At 43.2% G+C, this 24,482-nt stretch overlaps 1 protein-coding gene and 1 long non-coding RNA gene across 4 annotated transcripts; one reads left to right on the plus strand and one right to left on the minus strand.

Annotated features, from left to right (window-relative positions):
• Positions 1 to 1,547: 1,547 nt before the first annotated feature.
• Positions 1,548 to 20,375, plus strand: LOC139034716 (uncharacterized). Its single transcript, XR_011487218.1, has 2 exons — positions 1,548 to 5,961; positions 19,905 to 20,375. It is a non-coding gene; the product is annotated as an uncharacterized lncRNA (long non-coding RNA).
• GARIN1A (golgi associated RAB2 interactor 1A) lies at positions 5,548 to 18,720 on the minus strand. Of its 3 annotated transcripts, none has more exons than XM_020914909.2 (5): positions 18,445 to 18,720; positions 15,843 to 16,027; positions 14,792 to 15,029; positions 13,146 to 13,264; positions 5,548 to 5,902 (listed from the first exon to the last, which is right to left on the minus strand). In XM_020914909.2, exons 1-5 carry the CDS (start codon positions 18,595 to 18,597, stop codon positions 5,704 to 5,706), a joined length of 894 nt encoding a protein of 297 aa, XP_020770568.1. In that variant the 5' UTR covers positions 18,598 to 18,720; the 3' UTR covers positions 5,548 to 5,703. The 3 variants fall into 3 exon arrangements, with proteins under 3 accessions (XP_020770568.1, XP_020770570.1, XP_020770569.1); XM_020914911.2 differs by lacking the exon at positions 18,445 to 18,720 and adding an exon at positions 18,195 to 18,229; XM_020914910.2 differs by lacking the exon at positions 18,445 to 18,720 and adding an exon at positions 17,844 to 18,019.
• Positions 20,376 to 24,482: the final 4,107 nt, after the last annotated feature.

Raw genomic sequence — 24,482 nt, forward strand, 5'->3', positions numbered from 1 at the left:
TGACCTTTTCCAGTCCTGTGGCCACTGCTGAGTTTTCCAAATTTGCTGGCATATGAATGTAGCGCTTTAACAGCATCATCTTTTAGGATGTGAAATAGATCAGCAGAAATTCCATCACCTCCACTAGCTTTATTTGTAGTGATGCTTCCTCAGGCCCACTTGACTTCACACTCCAGGATGTCTGGCTCTAGGTGAGTGATCACACCCTTTTGGTCATCTGGGTCATTAAGACCTTTTTTGTACAGTCCTTCTGGGTATTCTTGCCACCTCTTTCTAATCTATTCTCTTCTGTTAGGTCCTTGCCATTTCTGTCCTTTATTGTACCCATCCTTGCATGAAATGTTCTCTTGGTATCTCTAATTTTCTTGAAGAGATCTCTAGTCTTTCCCATTCCACTGTTTTCCTCTGTTTGTTTGGATTGTTCACTTAAGAGGGCTTTCTTATCTCTCCTTGATATTCTTTGGAACTCTGCATTCAGTTGGGTGTACCTTTCCCTTTCTCCTTTGTGTTTGTTTCATTTCTCTTCTTTTCTCAGCTGTTTGTAAGGCCACCTCAGACAACCATTTTGCCTTCTTGCATTTCTTTTTCTTTGGGATGGTTTTGGTCACCACCTCTGTACAATGTTATGAACCCCTGTCCATAGATCTTCAGGCACTTTATCAGATCTAATCCCTTGAATCTATTTGTCACTTCCACTGTATAATAAATAAATACTAGCTACTGCCTGGTCATCAAGATGCAGAAGTGAGAATTTCAACCTATATTTCTTTCTTTGTGATGAAATATATTATTTAAGTTATTCCTTCTCTCATTACCATATGTAGGATGTATCTGTGACATTTCAGTTTACCACTTGGTATGGAAGTTTTGGAATATAAAGGCAGGAGGGCAACAAGCCAGGGGAAGAATGGACTTTGCCTCGTGAACCCAGATCTGGAAATGGACACAGTCATTGAGGAAGTTTTGTGTCTTCTCTAAAAAGAAAGATCCTCACCATCCCCAAACACAGGCATTATGTTAGCTGAAGATTATTTTTAATAGCGAAAAAATGATATTGGGTTGGCCAATAGTGAAAAAAGTCACAGTGAACTTGGGGGTTTGGACAGTGTTGGAGATGAACCCAGGTCTCACAGAGGATAGCAGAGAGAAACACAGCAATGACTCCAAAGAAAATGACAAGGAAGAAAGCAGATTGATTTACGACAATCCCAAAGGCACCCAAAGTAGACATGTGCAGTCAATGGATGAAAGCAAGACAGTTTGTTACCAACAGCACAGCAAACAGAGGAGCCCCAGCATGATAACACAAGCTGCCCAGCCCCCATTGCCCACAGGAGGACAGGATGGGCCTGGTGAGCCCCATGTCCACAGTAAACTGCACTGCAGCTGAGGGACCCAGGGCTGAGGGCTCAGCAAACATCAGCTGTAACCAAACCAGTGCCCCCTCCAAGAGCACGTCATTGCACCCACGCACTGGTCACTTCACCTATTTAATTGCCTATGTGGCTAGCTACAGAAATGGCTCAAGGTCACAGCACAGTTAGGGCTCGAAATCTGGGCTTCCTCAGTCAGGATATACAGACTTGCTTGAGGCTGATGGCAGAGCTCCTGTCCAAATTCAGAGCAAAGAGTCAGACTGGTGGGCATTTGTTATCATCCACCAGTAGACATCCATTCCCCTAATTGTTCTTTCATAACAATTCCCAATTGCCTTTGGGGAAACCACACAGCCTGCTGCAGCATTTGATGAGACGTTCAACTGGATATCCTTACCTGAACCCCCAGAGCTCTGCTGGTGTCAGTGCATTCCAAGACTGGCTCGTCAATCCCATGAGCCAATTCATATTCTCCCAATAAGTTCCTTTAGGTTTAAATTAGAGTCAGCTTCTCTGGAATCAAAGGACTTTAATATAAAGTGGATCTTCTTCTTAAAGGAGTCCTATTCCCTCCAAGGAAACAGATATGCAAGCAACTACCATACTGTGAGGAATGCTATAATACAGACACACACAGGGCACAATGGTAGCCCCGAAGAACTCCATCAATGAGGACAAGTATCTTGAGAGCAATGTGAGAACAACAGGTAGATAACACAAGAAAAGATATTTGAGTCGAGTGAAGGATGTGCAACATCCTTGCAGCATCTAAACACGTGGTGCCTTATGGAAACCACAAGAAGTCTGGCATGGTGGAAGCAGCTGATTGAAGGGGAGCAGTGCTCAGTGGAGAGGCTGGAGAGATAGGCCTGGTCATTTCATATCAAAGAGTTTGGTTTTATCAAGGGTGAGGTTATAGTCAGATCTGTGGTTCAGAAAGACAGCTTTTTAGACATATGAAAGGGAAATGGATTGGGAAGAAATCAGAGTCATCAAGAGTATGGTCTTCAGGGAATTCCCTGGCAGTCCAGTGGTTAGGACTCCATGCTTCCACTGCTAGAGGGTGTGAGTCTGATCATTGGTTGGGGAATTAAGATCCTATAAGCCAGGGCGTGGCCAAAAAATAAAATAAAAATAAATAAATAAAGAGTGTGGTCTTCAAAGTTAGACTGGGTTCAGGTCTTGGCTCTGTTATTGGTCCCTTTATGGCCTTGAACAAGTTCTTGAGCCCCTGTGTCACTTGGGTTCATCATCTATCAAAATGTGATCCTTAGAATATCTCTTTTCCAATGAGTTGGGTCGTTTAAGTGATCTTTGTAAAGTTTTAGCGTAGTGCTTGGCCTATAGTAAGTTTCTAATGAAATTAGCTGTTATTGCTACAGTGATGACAGAATCTGGGAGCCCAACTGGAGTTATCACAGTAATCTAGGTGAGAGTTGATGGAGGCTTAAACCAAGGCAATATAAGTGAGGATGGAGATCTCCTAAACATTTGTGAACACACATTATTAGTAGAGTGATTCACCATTCCTGTAAGGATGATTTTGAGAGTGGAATGGGTTCACATTAATAATGATATTAGAACAACAGGCATAAATTGGGAAGTGTGGTCACCTTTCACATGAGTCTCTTCTAAGTTCTGCTTCCACATATCCCTCGTCAACACCAACAATGCTCAGCTGATTTGATTGTTAACACATGAAAGGAAAATTTGTTGTTTTTATTGGAGGCAGAGAGAACCCAACAAACACTGGGCAACCTCTTGGCTCAGATGTCTTTTCTGATCTAGTCTGTCCTGGATTTGTCCTGTGCCATGCTAAGTCACTTCAGTCATGATGACTCTTTGAGACCCTATGGACTGTAGCCCTCCAGGCTCTCCTGTCTTTGGGGACTTTCCAGGCAAGAATACTGCAGTGGGTTGCCATGCCCTCCTCCAGGGGATCTTCCCCTCCCAGGGATGGAACCCATGTCTCAGGTCTCCTGCATTGGCAGGCAGGTTCTTTACCACTAGGGCTACCTAGGAAGCCCATCTCGCTGGGATTTATCACTCGGCATAACTGAGCATGCATGGAGGCAGGGGGAAAGAGGGAGGGCAGTCATGCTCTTTCTGCCTCTCTCACTCTATTATGCACAATGTGAACTATATGGAAGCAGGTCTTCCAAGCTTTGACTTGCAGACTGGGTGACTTAAACATCATGTCCACCTAAATGGCTTTCTTGTGTCTCCAAAACAGGGCTCAGTAGCTCTTCCATATGCTCCCTAAGTCAAGTATCATGTCCTTCTGACTTGTTCTCAGTAATATACCCAGCATCGAGTGCAGTGTCTGGCACCTAGCAGAAGCTTGATAAACGCTTACTGAATGTTGTGGTGGCATCTCCCAAGTCAATATTGCCCATTTGCCCGGATGTTGGCCAAGGCTCCTGCCCCATCCCTGGTCTACACAGTGTGTCTTCCAGGGGACTTTCATTAGGTGCTGGGTTGGAAGAGTCAAATCAATTAGGACTTCCAGTGATGAGTGATCACCAGCTTCCCTACCAGAAGCCCAGTCTTCATTAGCAACCAAAATCTGCATGGCTAAGATGAGCCTTCATGAAATGGAACAGGACCATATGGTCCTTGCCCCTCGCCCCCCTGCCCCCATCATGTTCTCTGCCTGCCTTTTGCCTGTGGAAAACTTTAGTCAAAGAATAAGTTTAATCAGAGAAGTGAGAAATGCTGGAACAAAGGAAAACAGTCTAAGGATACTAAATAATAATACTTTAGTCATTAAGCACGGTCAAGGACATTTAGTTCTTTCTCAAAGGCTATAGATAACATTCTGAGACATATCCTGTGAGCTCTCTTATAGAGACTAAAATCCTGGGTGGAAAAGTTAACTACATGATGACCAGACTGTACCCAGGACATGAGCTGCCACAATTCTGAGAACTAACCACAAAGAATTGGGAACAAGTGCACCCTGGAACTAAAAATTAACTGTACCTAAAACAACCAAGATGATGCTGTTCAGACCACTAGTGACCAATTTGAAGATGACTGTTAGAAATGACTATGCTGTTTCTGCATGTAGGCCCCCTGCCCCAGACTGTCTATAAATGCTCTTACCCCTGCTTGTCAGGGGCAGAGAGTCTGCCTTTGGACAGATGTCTACCACCCTCCCCCAGAATGGCAGGCCTCTGAAATGAAGCTGTTGTAGCCACGCATTCTGGGAAACAAACTCACTCAGATGGACAATGCAGATAGTGGAGTGCAGTTTATTACACCGGCGGGCCCAAGGCAGAGTCTCCTCTTAGCCAAGTACTCCAACCAGTTTTTGTGAAAACCTTATGTACTCTAGGCCTACGTGTCCAAACCCATTTCCCCCAAATCCCCTGAAACTAGTCTGAACAAAGGAAAAAGAAAGATACAATCAAAGTTAACCCATGATTCATAAGCCTTAAGCCTTAAGCCATGATTCATAAGTGGACAATTATCAATAGGCTTGTGGTCATACCCCAATAAGCATAGTAGAATGTATGATTCTATTTGGTTACACAGATAGTTAGGGTATTCTTTTAGGCGATGGAGAGCCCTGGCTCTTCCTCCCCGGGGCCTGGTTTTTCAGTTAGTATGTCGTTTCCATAGATACTGGACATATAGCTCAAAGTCCACAGTCTGGCCCAAGATGGAGTCCTGCTTTCATGATAGAGCTTGTTCTGTTCCCTCCTTCAAAGCAAAATTTCCTTTCCACCAACCTGGCCTGCTCATTGGCTTTTGAGCAGCAAGGACCCAGACCCCCACACATACCTTTCGGTAACATTCATAACTTTACACTTAACAAAGGATATGGGGGCAGGAAGACAAACATTCTTGCTTGGGGTAAGTGGGGCACCACAGAAATATCTCCCAGTCAGTCGCCAGTCTCAGGATTTCTTTCCCTTAGGGCTTGTAGCAGCCATGTCTCTGTTCCTCTGACCTCTCCCTTGTAGGAGGATGTTGGATTTCTCCGCAGGGCCTTTCCTTGAGACTGGCTTTTTTGGCTCTGCTTGGCTGCTCTGGGGTTTCAATTGAGCAAACAGAACATTTTTTTCCCACTTGTTTCCCCAAGGAGTGAGCTATTGCTCCTAATTAGTCCTTCTCCAGCCTAGGGCCCAACCCCCCGCCCTCCCTTCCATAGCACAACCTACAACAATTAGGGACTCAACCCGAGGTTTATTGATGGACTTACAGAAGCATCTTGTTATAAACACCATCCTACTTCTCCCAGGGTCATTTGGGCCACAATAGGAAAACTGCACTATAGAAGTTTGTAACAAGTGCATTGAATGAAACCTGTTTGGGCTAGGTGTCAGGGTCCCCAAAAGTTCTCTCCTAGGGAACTGGCCACAGGAGCCTGCATGTAGTACTCATCAGCATTCTCTTGTTCCCAGAGACTGTGGCTCAAGGTGGCTCTCATGGGTATATTCGAAATGACCGGGGATGACACTGGCGAGGATGTGTTGTTGATGAAGTTGAAATTGTCTATTTCAGTGGCACTGCTGGTGTTTCTGGAGTAGCCCAGGAATATCAGGGTCATTGAAAGCAACAGAAGAAAAAGAAAGCATTGGTAAGAATCAAATTTTAAAACAGTTGTTTAATTATGTTTTTTCCAGCACGGATACCTTCGACCCAGATCTGGGTTGAAGTGAAAAGGCACCAAAAAGAAAGTTAAAAATAACACACATTTAGTATTCAGAGATAAGTGCGGTGAGTTGTTTTTTTTTCCCAATGAAAATAATTTTAGGGTTATTTAGCCAGAGACAGGTAATATGGACTAATAATCTAAAAATGTCTTTGCCACAAAACACCTAGAACTGCTAGATAAAATATAATCAACATAATTTTAAATATATCATTACATTTATGAAAAGTAAAGTAAAAATCCCTGGGACCAAAAATTAAAGATCAGTGAAGTATGATTTAAAGCTGGGCTGCCTGAGGGACTGGCCTGTCTTGGTGACCCAGAACCTGGGTTTATTTATTTGTTTATTTTGGCTATGCTGAGTCTTTGTTGCTGGGCAGGCTTTCTCTAGTTGTGGTGAGTGGGGGGTACTCTCTAGTTGTGATGCATCGGTTTCTCATTGTAGTGGCTTCTCTTTGTTGCAGAGCACAGGCTCTAGTGTGCATGGATTTGGTTGCTCTGTGGCATGTGGAATCCTCCTGGACCAGGGATTGAGCTCATGTCCCCTGCATTGGAGGTGGATTCTTTTTTTTTTTTTTTCATTTATTAGTTGGAGGCTATGGAGGTGGATTCTTAACCATCATCAGGGGAAGTCCAGGCCTTGGGTTTTTATGGCCATGTGGCCCAGGTATTGGGACCCAGCTCTGTGGGACATTAACTTGAGAGAGTTAATTCTTAGATAGGTTGATAAGGAGTCTGAGGCCTTCAAGGAGGAGACAGGAAAAAACTTTTTTTTTGTCTTAGTCACAGAAGACATTTTTTCTTAAACTGTGAGTTGTAATGGCAACAATCTATTTCTTGTAAGACTAACTTTCTCTAAGCCCAGAGCTAATGATTACACAAAACAACACATCTTCCTCAAGGGTATGTTTTCCCTTAAGCTCTGTACTAATGATTATGTAACAACAATGTATCTTGCTTGAGGACATGTTTCTCCTTCTTAACAGGAACCTTCTGTCTCATCTTGTTATCTTATGTTGTGGGAGTGGGTCTGGTAAAACTTTTCCTATTGTTAGTTCTAATCCTGTTATCTTGAAATGTATGTTGTGGGAGTGGGTCTAGTAAGATCTTCTACTCTTAGTGAAAAGAAAGTGAAGTCACTCATTCCGACTCTTTGCAACTCCATGGACTGTAGCCCACCAGGCTCCTCCCTCCTTGGAATTTTCCAGGCTAGAGTACTGGAGTGGGTTGCCATTTCCTTCTCCAGGGGATCTTCCGGACCCAGGGGTCGAACCAGGGTCTCCCGCATTGCAGGCAGACTCTTTACTATCTGAGCCACCAGGGGAGCCCAAAGTGAAAAGTGAAACTGTTAGTCACTCAGTCATGTCTGACTGTGACCCCATGGACTTTAGTCCCCCAGGTTCCTCTGTCCATGAGGATTCTCCAGGGGAGAAAACTGGAGTGGGTTGCCATGCCCTTCTCCAGGGGCTCTTCCCTGTTGGTTACTAACTAACTGAAAAAATATATAAAGCCTTGATAAGACTAGTGAGTGGGGCACTCTCCAACCCCCTTCTGATGTCTATGTCAGAAGCTTTCTCTGTCCCCTTTGCACTGTAATAAAACTTCTGCCACATGAAACTCTGAGTGCCTGAAGCCTTGGCTCTGGTTCCGAAGCTAAATTCTCTTCTTCGGAAATCATGAATCCGACACTAGTCAAGATATTTGCATAAGTCCAGGAGGACTTTCAAAGCTACCTTCTTGACAAAAGGGGATACCAGGGACTTCCCTGGTGATCCAGTGGTTAAGAATACACCTGCTGATGCAGGGGACACAGGTTCAATCCCTAGTCTGGGAAGATTCCACATGCTACTAAGCCCATGCTCCGTGGAAAAATAAGCCACCACAATGAGAAGCTCGTGCACTATAATTAGAGAGTAGTCCCTGCTCTCTGCAACTAGATAAAGCTCACATGTGTAACAGTGAAGACCCTGTGCAGCCAAAAATTAATTAATTAATTTAAAGGGGCAGGGGAATACCAGAAAGGAATCCATCCAGTGTCAAAGCCAACATGGATTCTGGGTCAACTATACCAACTTGGATTCTGGGTCAAAACAAACGTCTGTTGAAAATCCTTATCCTTGGGACTGTCCCAATACTTGTTTGAGATCTGAAATGATACAGGGTCGAATAACTTCCAAGCTGAGAAACTAATGTAAAAATTTTCTCCTGAGCCATTAATCTCTCTGAGGCATCCAACAGAAGCAAACTTACAAAGGTTCTGTGGGGTCAAACCCTGCCCCTCCAATTTAGGCCAACATGAATCCCACAGATATAGGCCTGTTTGAAAAAAGCTCAGATAAAATATTACAGCTACAGATAGCCCCGAGGCCCAGAGAGTCAGTATCTATGTGAGAGACAGCAGAGAGAAGTAACAGGGCATCTGATGTACCTGTAAACAGGAGGGCTTCTACATTGCCCACAGCTTCTCAGGAGAAAGTGCAGCCAGCCAATTTGGGAAGAAGGAAACTAGGGAAGTAAGTGCAAGGGGCCTGTGGCACAGTCTGAACAGGCTGGTGAAATATGTGCCTTAAGAACTCTCAAAACCACCAGAACACTTTCCCTTGCAGGACATGGCCTCTGGAAATGGAATCCAAATCGAGTAGGATAGGAACAATAAAAGCAAAGGAAAGAGAAAAATCAGCTAAAGATAGGAGAGAGGAACACAGCCTGGGAATCCTAAAAAGCTAAAGTCCATAAACACTTTACAAAAACAACACAAGAGGGAACTCTGAGCCCAAACCAGACAGCTACCTTGACCAGCCCCTCACTCCCAAAGGTCTAGGAAAACCATTTTGCATAAAAACAAACATCAGAAAAGGATCATAATTCAAGATCATACAAAATTATCTCAGAAAGAAAGAGGCTATGAAGCATCTTAGCACCTTACAGACAACGAATGCACGCTAAAAATATGTGCCTGCAAAACAAACGAAAACTGCAACCTAGCATTTCAAAATGAGCTCAGTTAAGACAATGACAGAGCATATGAAAGAACCAAGTCTGTCAGAATTTAAAGATTTATAAATGCAGTGACAAAATTGAGAAAAGAATTAGACATTTCTAAAGAAACAAAAATTACTTCCAGAATGAAGGAACACAAAAATGAACAAAGCAGCTAATGCCTTACAAGAAAGAGAAGAGCAAAAGTCCTCTCCTTGAGTTTCAGAAGAGAAAGTGGCAGGCAATTAGATAGCAAAAATGATCCAACCCACATATAGTGAGCGTACCTTAAGAGGCAATTTTAATATTATAATTCAAGAAAGCTATCTTGAAGTCAGAAAAAAAAAAATGGCTGCCAAGTACATATAAAGGTGAACCATGACCTGGGAGGTGGTAAAGGACAGGGAGGCCTGGTGTGCTGCAGTCCACAGGGTCGCAAAGAGTTTGACACAACTGAGTGACTGAACAACAACAAATGGCCTGGGAGAACTGACCTCGCATGACCACCATTGGGACCCCGCCCCAGAGGCTGGCTACGGAAGCCCCGAGAGAGAGGATGTGTGGTGGGTGAGTCCTTTGTATAGAGCTGCTGCTTCATCCCGCCCCAGCTGAATGAGAGAGGCTTTCTGGGACCACCCAGAGACCTTGAGCAGTGGTCACCAGGGTCTGGGAAACTCAGTAGTTGGGGGCACAACTCCTGCCCAGGGAACATGGAGGGTGGGAGAAATGGGAGAGTGGGTTTCTTTGATGATGGAGTGATGAGGATCTGTGTGCACCTGTGTCCAGGAAGCACAATCCTCCCTCCAGTAGCCGGTCATATCCTGAGGACCAGATGTGAACTGAGAGAGCCAGCCTGGAGCCACTGTAAACCCTTCCTGACTCCCATAAAGAGGAGGGGACACTGACAGCTAGTTCCTGGTGGGCATGGATGCCTGCAGATCCAGGGCCGGGGTTGGGGGGGCAGTGGGCTGGGCTTGCCTTGGGTGAGGGGTGTTAAGTGCATGGTGCGTGCTAAGTTGCTTCAATCCTGTCTGACTCTTTGTGATCCTATGGACTGTAGATTGCCAGGCTCCTCTGTCTATGGGGATTCTCCAGGCAAAAATACTGGAGTGGGTTGCCACGCCCTCCTCCAGGGGATCTTCCCAGCCCAGGGATGGTACCTGTGTCTCCTGCATCACAGGTGGATTGTTCACCTCTGAGCCACTGGGGAAGCCCGAGGGATGGTAAGTCAGGTCCGTTCAGTTGCTCAGTCGTGTCCGACTCTGCGACCCCATGAATCGCACACGCCAGGCCTCCCTGTTCATCACCAACTCCTGGAGTTTGCTCAAACTCATGCCCATCGAGTCGGTGATGTCATCCAGCCATCTCATCCTCTGTCACCCCCTTCTACTCCTGCCCCCAATCCCTCCCAGCATCAGGGTCTTTTCCAGAGAGTCAGCTCTTCCATCAGGTGGCCAAAGTATTGGAGTTTCAGCTTCAGCGTCAGTCCTTCCAGTGAACACCCAGGACTGATCTTCAGGATGGACTGGTTGGATCTCCTTGCAGTCCAAGGGACTCTCAAGATTCTTCTCCAACACCACAGATCAAAAGCATCAATTTTTTGTCACTCAGCTTTCTTTATAGTCCAACTCTCACATCCATACATGACCACTGGAAAAACCACAGCCTTGACCAGACGGACCTTTGTTGGCAAAGTAATGTCTCTGCTTTTTAATATGCTGTCTAGGTTGGTCATAACTTTCCTTCCAAGGAGTAAGCATCTTTTGATTTCATGGCTGCAGTCACCATCTGCAGTGATTTTGGAGCCCAAAAAAATAAAGTCTGACACTGTTTCTATTGTCTCCCCATCTATTTCCCATGAGGTGATGGGACCAGATGCCATGATCTTAGTTTTCTGAATGTTGAACTTTAAGTCAACTTTTTCACTCTACTCTTTCACTTTCATCAAGAGGCTTTTCAGTTCCTCTTCACTTTCTGCCATAAGGGTGGTGTCATCTGCATATCTGAGGTTATTGATATTTCTCCCGGCAATCTTGATTCCAGCTTGTGCTTCTTCTAGCCCAGCGTTTCTCATGATGTACTCTGCATATAAGTTAAATAAGCAGGGTGACAATATACAGCCTTGATGTACTCCTTTTCCTATTTGGAATGAGTCTGTTGTTCCATGTCCAGTTTAACTGTTGCTTCCTGACCTGCATACAGGTTTCTCAAGAGGCAGGTCAGGTGGTCTGATATTCCCATCTTTTGAAGAATTTTCCACAGTTTATTGTGATCCATACACTAACACTCAAAAAAGACGTCCTTTCCATTATGGGGGACTGGGATGCAAAAGTAGGAAGTCAAGAAACACCTGGAGTAACTCAAAGGCAAATTTGGCCTTGGAGTATGGAATGAAGCAGGGCAAAGGGTAATAGAGTTTTGCCAAGAGAACGCGCTGGTCATAGCAAACACCCTCTTCCAACAACACGAGAAGACTCTACACATGGACATCACCAGATGGTCAACACCGAAATCAGATTGATTATATTCTTTGCAGCCAAAGATGGAGAAGCTCTATACAGTCAGCAAAAACAAGACCAGGAGCTGACTGTGGCTCAGATCATGAACTCCTTATTGCCAAATTCAGACTTAAACTGAAGAAAGTAGGGAAAACCACTAGACCATTCAGGTATGACCTAAATCAAATCCCTTATGACTATGCAGGGGTGGTAAGTAGGGGACTTCAAATAACCCAAGAAACCTCCTAAGAGAAAAAGTCAGTTTCAAAATCAAGAAACAAGGGGCTTCTCCTGTGGTCCAGTGATTAAGACTCCACCTTCTAATGTATGGGATGCAGGTTTGGACCCTGGTCAGGGAACTAAGATGCCTCATGATCAAAAAGCCAGAGCATAAACAACCAATGCAATATTGTAACAAATTCAATAAAGACCTTAAAAATAGTCCACATCAAAAAAAAAAAAAAATCACAGGGATTTCTCTGGTGGTACAGTGTATAAAAGTATATGGGTTAAGTATAAAAGTATATAGTTGCTCCACATGCCATGGAGCAACTAAGCCCATGAGCTGCAACTACTGAAGCCCACGCACCTAGAGGCCATGCTCCGCAACAAGAGAAGCCACCACAATGAGAAGCCTGAGCGCACAACTAGAGAGCAGCCCCCGCTCACTGCAACTAGAGAAAGCCATTGTGCAACAACAAAGACTCAGCACAATCAAAAATAAATAAATAAAAATTATATTTTAAAAAATCTTCAAAAATAAAATCAAATCAGGAAACTGAAGGAGAGGAGGGACAACCCAGTCCCCACAAAGAAGGGCCATCGTAATATAAGGTGATGCTGACTGAAGGGGGGTGATGTGGCCACTTCAGAATTTTGATAGTTTTCAGGCACTGGACCTTTTAATATCCGAATTGAGACAGCTTTTGCAGTTTAAAGGGACAAAAGTCTTTTTATATTCTAAGAGGGAGCCCATATATGCTTAGGGGGCCTGCCCAGAGACCAGCTTTTACTCAGGAGCAAGAGGAAGACTTCTCCCATTGAGAAAATTATAAAAGGAAGAACAGATTTTTGCATTTTGATGATATCCTCGAAGTTGTACTTGTTCAATGTATTAACTGCATGATCTTGTGTTGGTTTTTCTATCACTTGTTACAGAAAGAATCTAACACAGTGACTTAGTAGATAGTAAAGCTTTGGAGCCAACAGTAGTCTCCTCTATGGGTTAATGTCTATTCTGTCTATTTTACAGAATAGATAAGTGAGGCAAAGAGGCCTCGGGATTGTCTTACCCAAGGGACCCTTGCAAGCTGGGACTGTCAACATCTAACTCCATGAATCTGCTTTTATCACCCTTCTTCAAATTAACCTATTCATCCTCACTCCTTTTACTGAACGTCTTCCATATGAAAACACTAGGGTTTGCCTAGGGAATATTTAGATCAAGCAGCCACAGATCCTATTTCCAAGAACAGGCTTATAATAAAATGAAGGAGAAACATCACATGTAAAAGTCTAAAGTGAAAAGAAGGAACTGAGATGAGTAGATGGAGGGTGTCACTGATCCTCCACCCCACCATGACTCTAGGCTGTGGGAACGGGATGCCAAGGCAGCCTGCATGGAGGACCCACCTGTGTACTGTGTTCTGGGAAATTCCTGAGAGGTTCAAGAAACAGTCACTGTTCTGCTCGGCGGCCAACAGCATGGAGCTTTCACTGGGCTGAGAGGATGATGGCAGGCTGTTTTCAGGCTGGATGGAGAAATTGACAGTCAGATGAACGGGTCTGATCTCCAATAGCTCTTGGCCTTCTTAGGCCAGAACCTTGAAGAAATTTACTTGTATCTTCCAGCCTAGTCCTGGGAACTGTTCCTTAAACGGTAAGCCCTGGAATCATCAGACCAAAAACAGGGCCCCTAGCAGGGTCTCCTCCTCGCCCTGATGGACGGCTTTGACTCCTCTGCCTAGAGCACAAGTTCTGAGCCTTATGAACGAGAGCCCCAGAGCTGTAAGGGCTGACTTCAAAGTCAGTGACCAAGTACCTAAAGCATACCACTTAAATGCGATGAAGCAAGTGTTTAGGTCTTGAAATCTGGAGGTTTAAGGCTATTTAATCTATCATACTTTTCCTTCTTAGGCTTCTACCCTAAGCAGGTACTGGGAAAGCCTTCTGTATGTCAAAAGAAGAAAAAAAAATCCTTAAATAAACTAAACGGGAAAACCAAATCCTTAGAGCAAATATTTGCAAAAACTCATGATTAAAGGCTTAAAGTTCCTGACATATAAAAAGCTCTGTTTTATAAATCAACTTAGAAAAATGCAAAGTTGCCAACAGAAAAATGGTCAAAGAACGCAAAAGATAGTGCAAAAAAAAAAAAAAAGTTGGTGTTCAAATTCATTGAAAATCAAACAGCTGCCACTCTTTTTTTTAACTTGTCATATTAGACAAGGAAAATTTACGCTTCTCAATTGTGATAAGGATACAGTGACACAGTCACTCATATTATTAGAGAGAGTATAATTTGGTATGAACTTCCTGGAAATAATCTGATGATATGTATTGAGAGCCTTAAAAATGTCACACCCTTTGAATTCTGCTTCTAAATCTATTCTGGGAAAACTATCAGAAATGTGGACAATACATAAATGCTTGTTTTAGCATCAGTTACAATAATAAAAAGTTAGGAATTACTCTGAATGTCTGATATTAGAGGAATGGTGAAGTAAATTTTAACTCATTCATACAACTGAATAGCATGAAATTATCAAAATGATGTGTACAAAGGGCTTTTGAAGGAAATGGGAAATGATTATGATATATGATATAATCTAAACTGGAAAAAAGCAACATTGAGAAATATGTTTATATATGTAATGGCCTCAAAGATAAAAGTTAAAAATTAAGATGAAAGACTAGGAGAATATATGCCAAAATGTTCCAAATGATTGCTTAGGGCTAGAGAGGAGTGGGGGTGATTTTTCTGTAATTTTCTGATTTTTCTTCAGTGAACATTATTCCTTTATAACACTGGGAAAAAAAAAAACACCCAGAAAACAATTTTTAAGTGAGTTCAGTATTTTATCACTAATTAGGAAAACAAAATTACTTTTTAATGTCTGTAGACCTCAGTGTGGTGTGTGCACATCACTGACTTGAAAAAGAAGGCTGCTGATCCCCACACAGTGCTAGCCTCTAACATCCATCCATTTTCCAGAGACAGTATGTCTCCAATTCCCAGATGACCTTATGGATCTTGGCAGGATCTGGGTGAAACTTACTGTTTCTGTTGGCAACTTGGGCACCAGGCAGTGAGAGATTCGGATTCTTGGATCTTTGGTGGTGATGGACAGACCTCTCTGCAGAATTTTCACCAAACGGATCCAGAACTGAAACACGGTCTCTGGGTGTTTTTCGTGGAGCCTCAGGTAGTAGATCTTTTCAGTCACCGTCCTAACCCTTAGGATGCGCTGGAGCCGGTCATAGATTTGCAGTTCCACATACTTCAGGGGCAGAATCCTGGGCACAGTCAGGAAATTCCCATGACAGAGGCTCCAGTGGTTTTAATGTACCTTGCTGGGTTAACCCCACTAGACTCCTGCCTCTGCTTGGGGGATGCTGGAGAGTGAAAGCTTGTGGTCTGAGGGTGGAAATGATCACTAAAACCTATTCTTCTCTGATTTCTAGAGCCTTGGTTATTAAAGAATCTGCTCAAACCAACAACAATGGCTGATGGTTGATGTATAAAATCTCATTTAACCCTCACAACAACCCCTTGATGAAGGAAAGATATGTAGTATTAATTCCCTGTTATAGAATTTGAAACTGTGGCTCAGAGAAGCTAAGTGATTTGCCCAAGTTTAGATCTTAAGTAGGAACTAGAACTAAGATTTTCTGACTCCATCTCCAGGTCTCCTTCTCCCTAGATCCTGAGTAACCGTGCTGAAAGAATAAGGAGAAGGATGGAGGTCTGGTATTTTACATCCAGCATTTTTTTTAAATTTCAATACCTCATAATCCTATCTGACTTTCATATCATTCACCTTTCTTTTTGAAAACCTCCAAGTCTATATTGACAAAACAAAAAGTAAGCAAAAGGAAGCCACAATTCTCAAAAACTAGGAAGAGACAGGGGCTGGTGCTCTACCCCAGCACCAAGTACAGTGCTAGGTACATACAGACCTAAATAAATATTTGTTAAATGAATGAAGGAAGCCTACACAGTTTGTAAGCTAAAGAACACTGTCCTTTCTTCTTGTCTAGAAACCAGTGGCAAAACAGCTCAGTTGTTCACCCAGCCCCTCTCAGCACCTCCCTCACATCTTCGTTTACCTGCTGAGGGTGATGACTGGGGCACTCTCCGGCGTGCTCCAGGTGGAAAACTGACCCTGGGGCCAGGTGACGTTGGCCATCAGGAGGATGTTGGGGAGTGGCAAGGAGGGTACGGACGAGGTCACCCCAAGGATCACAGTGGTTGGCCCTTCACAGTCATCTATCCAGTTTCCGGGCTTAGTGACCTAGAAGTTAGCCCCAGGCACGTGGAGTCAGACAGAAACAGAAGACAGGGGTGGATTACAGGTGCTAGAAAATGGCACTTGAACTTGGCAACAGGCTTGGAGCACCTGTGTTCTCGCACACCTGGCTGGGCCATGACCTGCCGTCCGTCCTTCCCGTGGGTTCTCCCCAAAGAGACGTTAGGTCATTTGGCAACAGGAACTTGGTCACCTGCCTTTGTGTGCTTGGCATGACTAACTTTAAAAGGATGTGCTGGTAAGACAAAACTGATCACCATTTTATTCCTCCATCCTTGGGCAGAAGAAGGCAGCCCAGGTTTCTAATGATCTGGGAGGGGGATTCTGCAAAGAAAGTTCCAGAAGGGGAGGAGAAGGAGGAAAAAGCTGTTGAATGGGGAAGACCCAGTCAGCCCAACTTGAGAGAGGTTTGGGGAGCTTCCCTCAAGATGATGGACAGTCTGGCTTGCTGCTGGGTCCTGAGAGGAATAAGGACCTGTTCTCTTGCGGCGCTCAGGGCAGTGGCAGGACAGGAAGAAGGCAGCCTGGCACTTGGGCACAGTCTCAGCTGAGACACCTCCACACCTCACTGTCCAGGACAGGCAGATGAGCACCAGCACTGTAGCATCCAAGGAACCACAGGGATCAGGATCTAAGGGGTGACCCCTATGTTCCCAAGACCAGAGAGCCTTCTCCCAATGTCCCAGACTCTGTACGACCATCAGGGCCATTCACAGCCTGTGATGGATCTGGGCAAATGGGGAGAGCTCCAGCAATGCCTGAAATGTAGGTTTCCACAAGACTAGTAGAGGGTGAGTGAGTGAGTGAAGTCGCTCAGTCGTGTCCGACTCTTTGTGACCCCATGGACCTACCAGGCTCCTCCGTCCATGGGATTCTCCAGGCAAGAATACTGGAGTGGGTTGCCATTTCCTTCTCCACTAGTAGAGGGTACTCTGAGAAAAGTGAATTTTGATTTTGAGAAGAAATAAGAGTAACATTTCTTGAAGCCTATATGTGGAACAAAATTTGTGTGTGCTACAAAACACAGAGGGCCACACACACAGAGTAATACATAAATGTTTGCGGGTGATGTTTCTTGGCCGTGACGGTAGTGCTGGTGATGCTGAGGAGAGGGGAAGGAGAGAGCAGCATAACTCTGTGGGCTGGATCATTTCAAGGCAGCTTTTAGCTCTGATGAGCTAGCTTCAGCAGGCAGGCTTTTCCCCTCCCTGGCACAGTCTGAGTCTGCTGGGGCGGCTCAGGGATGGGGAAGACCTGGAGCTATGAACCAGCTCGCTGAGGCCTGGGGCACCTCATCAGAGAGAGGCTCACTACTCTAAGAAACGGTCTCCAAATTAAGTTCAACACCCACCTCCGATTATTTCCACCCTGTCTCCCAGGGTTCCTCATCACTTTTCAAACTCCACCAGATAGATTCCAGACTGTAGACCCTCCCTGTGCATTCCAGCCTCCTGGCTTCACCCAGGAGCTTGAAAACCTTTCCCTCTGCCTGAAAGGTTTTCCCGGTCAACTCTTCCGCTTACCAAAGTCTTAGCAACACCTCAAAGAGATGCTTTCCCAGAAGCTTTCCCAGAATACGGGGAAAGCTTCCACAACCACCCATGTTGAGGGTTTGCTCTGCTCGTGCTATAGGGCTCAGCGGGTCCAAACCCTCTGACACAGAGCTTTCTTAACAACTACCATTTCACATTATGTCCTTTGAACCTCCAAAGTCACAAGCTTCTTGGCCGGGGCACTATCTCATCTCTCTTTGCATCTCCTGCCCCTCACACAGCTTGTTAACAAACTGGCGATGCTATACCTGCCACAGAGCACAGTGGGGTCACCAGCCAGACCACTGGAGCGAGGTGGAGGGGGCACCTCGGTAAAATGTCACACGGGTTGAAATGACCATCCCGTGCTCTTGGCAGCTCCATGCTTCTCAGGCCACACTCACTCGAGTGGGTCATATTAGTACTCTTCTGGGGACCAGTAGAATCTGGGCAAGGCTAATTTATCCAGGACCTTGCTCTCATGCAAGGATGTTTGTAAGACAACCTAGAAAGAAGGAGGTTGGGTCTCAGAGCAGAAATTCAGACAGCCGCCTTCACCCCCTTTAACCATTCGGTATGCACTGGCGGCCCCAGAAGGTGGCTGTGGACCCCTCACTCACCCCTGGAAAATGGTTCCTGCTATCTCCTTCTGCAGGTATATCTCCTGTGATGCTGTAGGCACAAACTGAGGTGAACTTGGGATCTAGGCACTCCTGTTTTCTCTGGCTCTACCTGCTTCCCTGCTTCTTCCTCCTCCCCACAGCTTTCAAAGGCTGTGGCATTTGGGGGCCAAACCTTGGGAATAGGCTTTGGGGTGCAGGGCGGCGGGGGGTGGTGGTGAGGAGAGGGGCCCTGAGCACACAAGGGTACCTGGATAAAGATGCTTTCAAACACCACTGAGTCAGAGAACAAGTTGAATTCTGGAGAATGAATCAGTTGACAAAGGAGGCCATCTTCCACCCCAAGTTCCACTCCAGGGCCTGGTTCCCTGACCTCAGGTGGGAGGCCCCGAATTTTACTCATTGGTTCTTGGGAAGAATGGGCTGGGGAACATCTCTGGGGCTCCACGCAGACCCAGCCCAACTCCAAGGTGATGTTGTGACCTCTTCTGCCCCCACCTCCACAGCGCCGCCCCTCCTGATATAGGGCTGTCCCCCAGGCTGGGGGGTGGGGGACACTGCGGGCTCACAATGGCAGGAATGACATCAAGGAATGTGATGGGTACCAACAGGAAAGGAAGGCAGACAAGAGGTGAGGAAGGACTGGCAGTCAGCAGGGCGTGTCTCTCCCCTTTCCTACTCACTACAAACCAGTAGTAATGGAGCCTCCTCCATTCTTCACTCATCCTCCTCACACACACACAAGGAGAACGATTCTCCCAAGGTTGTGGCCTGATTGTGAGCTGCCAGAGCAGCAAGGGAGTCTCTCTGAAGCCTCTCTCAAAAACTTTCTCTGTTTGCGTGACCTGTTCACCTAATGCCAGGCCTTCACCAGGCCAGGGGAGGTCAGGATGGGGGTCACAATTCAGCCCAATCTTTCCTCCCCATCTCATGAGATGAAAAAAAAATTATTTTTAAACATCAGGTTATTGACAAAGCAAGGAGGCTTATTTATTTGGAAGCTGTGAGTGAGCGAGGAAGTATGATACAGTGTATGCTTGAGCATCAGAGAAAAGATCATGAAAACCAACTATTATCTTTTAGGAATTTGAATGAGCCAGTTAAACACAGCCATTATTTTTTATTTTTTCCATTTATTTTTATTAGTTGGAGGCTAATTACTTTACAATATTGTAGTGGTTTTTGCCATACATTGACATGAATCAGCCATGGATTTACATGTGTTCCCCATCCCGATCCCACCTCCCGCCTCCCTCCCCATCCCATCCCTCTGGGTCTTCCCAGTGCACCAGCCCTGAGCACTTGTCTCATGCATCCAACCTGGGCTGGCGATCTGTTTCACACTTGATAATATACATGTTTCAATGCTATTCTCTCAGATCATCCCACCCTCACCTTCTCCCACAGAGTTCAAAAGTCTGTTCTGTACATCTGTGTCTCTTTTTCTGTCCTGCATATAGGGTTATTGTTACTGTCTTTTTAAATTCCATATATATGTGTTAGTATACTATATTGGTAAACAGCAATTATTTAAAATTTAATAAGATAAACTGATAATTAAATAAGTTATATAAAAAGCAAGGTAATAGATGCCCAAACTCATCACTTCTTAATCATTTTACTCTATTTTATGTCTCTTTATTCCCTTTTGGTTATTGGTTTCTATTGGTAGAAACGATATATAATGTACCTTTACTTCTCTCTTCTCAGGGTGTACAGAGAGTTCACAGTGGTTGCTGTCTTGAAACCAGCCATGCTGGCAGGTGTTTACATGATGGAAATCAGCCAATGCTAAAATCTGGCCTTAATTTATTGCTGTTGTGATTGTCTAAAGGGATAAAGAAAATGTCAGTGATGTCGACTAAAAGAGTGTCTATAGCTGTTACATTGTGGACGCAAAGAGAAATCTGAGGAAATGATCTTCCAGTTGAAAGGTATTTGAAAGGTATTATCTAAATTAGCAAAGAAGGTGCTGGTCATTATCCTTAACAGAGTTCCGAAAGGCAACTTTATTTCACATCCCCCTTATTCATGAATGTAAGTGGAAAAATCAGCCAGCATTCATGTCAGAACTACACTGGCTTGTCAGTTACACTGGTTGGCTAGGAACACAAAAATCCATGAACGCTTTCTATGAGAATCAACTGGCATCTGAAAGTTACAGTAGAATATCGTATAGTCTATTGTTGTTAATTGTGTGCTTTAAAGTAAATTTTTATTAAGTAAAATGTTATAAAGTAAGATTTCTTTAAAGAAAGAAGCATGTATACTTATATATATTTCCCCTTCCCGCTGCCCCCTTGGAAGGCTGGTGGTTAGACATTTGCCAGCACACCACTGTGGTGCTGCTGACTACTCCTCTCCCACTGCGATTCTTTCCCTGGTTCCAGGACACGAAACTTTCACCTAAAGACATCTTGAGGTTGCATGAAGTTGAGAAGGGATGAGCCTCTAGTTACCTCTCTCAGACACTGGTGGTACAGCTACAGGCTCCCTCACTTGGTGCTCACTCAAGAACAGGCCAAGGGGTGACTTCTCTTCATCTCAGACACACACTGCTGCAGCCCACCCATGACTGCGCTTGAATCTTCTGGTGCCTCTCCTGTCAGGAGGGGAACCTGCTTCTCATTGTTTTCCCAAAGCTGTGACATCAGAAGCAGGATTAGCTTATTTCTTCTTAAGACTCACTCATTAGAAGAGAAAATTTTTCTCTTTTATTGATGCAAAGTCTGTAAGACCAGGGATTTAAACATTCAAACACTTCAAGACTATTACTTTTGTTTTCTTATCTCAGTGCTCTCTGTAACATTGTTTCTCCTTTCCTTTTAAAAAGAAAAAACAAAAAACAAACAGGAAACTTCTCTTACAACGTTTGTAGCATAAACCAAAAATTTAAATGACATCGAGAACGTCAGCATGACCACTTATGCCAGAGTACCTCAGTTACTTGTATAGTAAGTTCTAGTGTTAAATAAGTGGAAGAATGTTCCCTGCGACACTGTTTGCGGTAACAAAAGACTGGAGACAACTTAAATGTCCATCAACAGGGCAGCAGTTAAATTATGATACAAACCCTAACCTTAACCCTAACCATAATCTATAATGAGGTAATGGTTTGCAGCCAATGAAAGAATAAGGTAGCTTTATATATATTGATAAGGAATGATTACCAAGACATTAAGTTAAAACAAGATGCAGAACAGTATATATAATATGCCATCACTTGGGTAAAAGGAATTTGAATATATACCCATATGAACATATTTGAACATGCCCAGAAACTTCGGGGAGGATAAAAATGTGGTTGTGTTAGGGAGGGGTAGGGCACTGGCAACTGTGGTGAAAAGAAAGGACTTATTTTTCACAGTATATATATATATATATATATGCTTGAATATATATAGTATACTATATATACAGTATATACTATACATTATATATTACATATTATTTAATATAATATATAATTATATACTATAATTATATTGTAATATAATGCATAATGTATGATATTTATTTTATATATGCTAATATATACTGTGTATATATATATGCTTGAATTATTTACCTTGAGCATGTACTTCCTTTTTAAATAAATTTTAAAATAAAAAGTGTTTAAGAATTATCCTATGTATGGCCCTACAAATACTTGCTGAGAAGCAACTATGTTTGCCAAGGTACGCCACATGTTGGAAGAACCATTACTAGCTCTGAAAGTAGTCTGATCAGGGTTGTGGACGTGGTCAGGACTGTCTTAGACATAACTCTTTACTTGTTGAGGTTAAAAAAAAAACAAAAACATATTTGAAGAAATAAGGGTGGGAAACTTTCCAAATGTAATAGAAACTGTAAACCTGCATCTACACAAAGAATAAGAACACTAGAAACTGTAAATATGTAAGTAAACTTTAAAAATATACATATTAAAATATATACTATAGGGCTTCCTTGATGGCTTAGACGTTGGAAGAATCTACCTCCAACTCAGGAGACCCGGGCTTAATCCCTGGGTTGGGAAGATCCCCTGGAGAAGGAAATGGCTACCCACTTCAGCATGGACAGAGAAGCCTAGAAATTGTAAATATATAAGCAGATTTTTAAAATATACATATTAAAATATAGTATATAATTTTAAGAGTTCTTTGAATAAGGTGTTTTAAAAATTACAACAATGTAATATGTAATATCAAATTTAGAACACATGCAGAAGTAAAATACATGACAAGAATGGCACATTAAATAAGAGTGTGGAGATAAAAATGTACTGTTGCATGGCTCTGACATTGTACATGAGTGGTATAATACTATTTGAAGGTTGACTGTAGTAAGTTGAAGATGTCTATTGTAAACCCTAGAAGAGAGAAATCATTAAAAAAAATTAAATGAAAGAGGTATAGCTAATAAATAAATAGTGGAGGCACAATACAACACTGAAGAATTTTCAGATAATCCAAGAGAAGAAAGAAAACAGTAATAAAGACAGTTAATGCTCAGTGGTGATGTATTTTTTAAAACTATTTTAATATATGTTTTATTTACTTATTTTTTTATTTTGGCTGCACTGGGTCTTCATTGCCACATGTGGGCTCTTTGTTGGGGCATGTGGGTTTCTCTTATTGCAGAACATAGGCTCAAGTGCACAGAATCAATAGTTGTAACCACATGGGCTTGGTTGCCCTGTGGCATTTGGGACCTCCATTCCCTGACCAGGGATTGAACCCGGGGGTCCCCTGAAGTGGAAAGCAGATTCTTAACCACTGGACCACCAGGGAAGTCCCTGAAGTGATGATTGCTGAGTCATCAAGTTGGTATAAGTTTGCCATATAAAGCAAATCAAGTTTGTTGGCATTATTAATACTCTGTGTGCAAAGCAGCATATAAAATAAGCATTGTAAGTTATAGCCATTTTATAATTTTAAATTTTGTTACAATAAGTTTGCATAGGAAAAAAAAATCTCACATGTGCCCACATAAGAATTACCTCGAGGGTGATAAAACTCATTGATTTATTTTTCTTTACTGCATTTTGAAGAGTCCTTGAAAAAGGGGGGGAAAAAAGGAAAAACCATGATGTAGACAAAAGAGCTGCATACTGGAACAGACCACCAATTAATTCAGTGACATTGTCTAAGTTACTTAGTTTTCTTCTGTTTCCTCTGTGGTAAAATGTCAAGACACCACCCTATACACTAGCCACCAGCCACACGTGATTACTAAGCGCTTGAAATGTGGCTAATCCAAATGCAGGTGTGTTGTGTTAAATACTCACCAATACAAATACACGCTTAGAACAAAAATAAAAATGTAAAATATCTCATTAATAACTTTTCATGTTGATTACATATTGAAATATTCTTAATGTATTAGGTTAGCTAAAATTTGTTTAAAATACCTTTTCCTGTTTCCTTTTTTTATGTGACCACTAGACAATTTTAAATCATATATATGGCTTGCATTATACCTTTACTGGACAGTGCTAAACTAGATTGTATCTTCTAGTCCTTAATATTCTGATACTCCTAAGCTTTAGGAGTGCAGCCCTTCAAACCTAGGAAGCATACATTTAAAGCAATTCATTCTCTTCATTCCATTCCACTAGATGGCACTAGAGTCACAGCTTCAAGCTAACAACATATTTTAAAATAGTTGCAGTTCTCTAAACATGCTGTGCTTAGTTTCAGCTCCACACCCTCACTCACACTTTGCTCTACTGGGAAACTCTTTCCTAACTAGATAGCCTGTTCATTTTTTTAAATTCAGATCCTCTGGGATGCCCCTGTGGTCTAGTGGTTAGGATTCTGAGCTTTCCCTGCCAAGGGCCTGGATTCAATCTCTGGTTGGGAAACTAAGATCCCACAAGCCATGTGGCACAACCAATATAAAGAAATTAAAAATAAAATAAAACTCAGATCCTTGACATCCATCTCTTGTCCATAAATAACTTTATGCAGCCACTGTCCTTTACATATTATTCTAAAATAAAGCCATGAAATATTGTTTACATGCATTCCGCGCCCCCCCCCCCCCCATCTTGCATATGTTATCTGAGATAGGTAGTGATGAGATTTTAGTTGATGCCTGGCATGCGGCACGCAGTAGGTACTATAAGCAATGTTATCAGGATAGGCCAAGTTAGCAAAAAGTCCACATCGCAGTAGCGTAAGACAACAAAGGGGCACTTCCATGGTGGTCCAGTGGTTTAGACTCTGCGCTCTCGGACCAATCCCTAGTGGGGTAACTAGATCCTACGTACAGCAACTAAGAGTCCACATGCTACAACTAAAGATC

The sequence above is a fragment of the Odocoileus virginianus genome, chromosome 1, assembly GCF_023699985.2.
Source record: "Odocoileus virginianus isolate 20LAN1187 ecotype Illinois chromosome 1, Ovbor_1.2, whole genome shotgun sequence".
NCBI classification, from domain to species: domain Eukaryota; kingdom Metazoa; phylum Chordata; class Mammalia; order Artiodactyla; family Cervidae; genus Odocoileus; species Odocoileus virginianus.

Bases quoted from the DNA above. Each gene is read 5' to 3' on its own strand.
- GARIN1A (XM_020914909.2), bottom strand. From the start codon at position 18,597: ATGAGTAAAATTCGGGGCCTCCCACCTGAGGTCAGGGAACCAGGCCCT. The intron at 16,028-18,444 runs GTACCCTTGTGT...GCTAACTTCTAG, and splicing joins TTGAAAGCATCTTTATCCAG to GTCACTAAGCCCGGAAACTG. The intron at 13,265-14,791 runs GTAAGTTTCACC...TTCTCCATCCAG, and splicing joins CCAAGTTGCCAACAGAAACA to CCTGAAAACAGCCTGCCATC.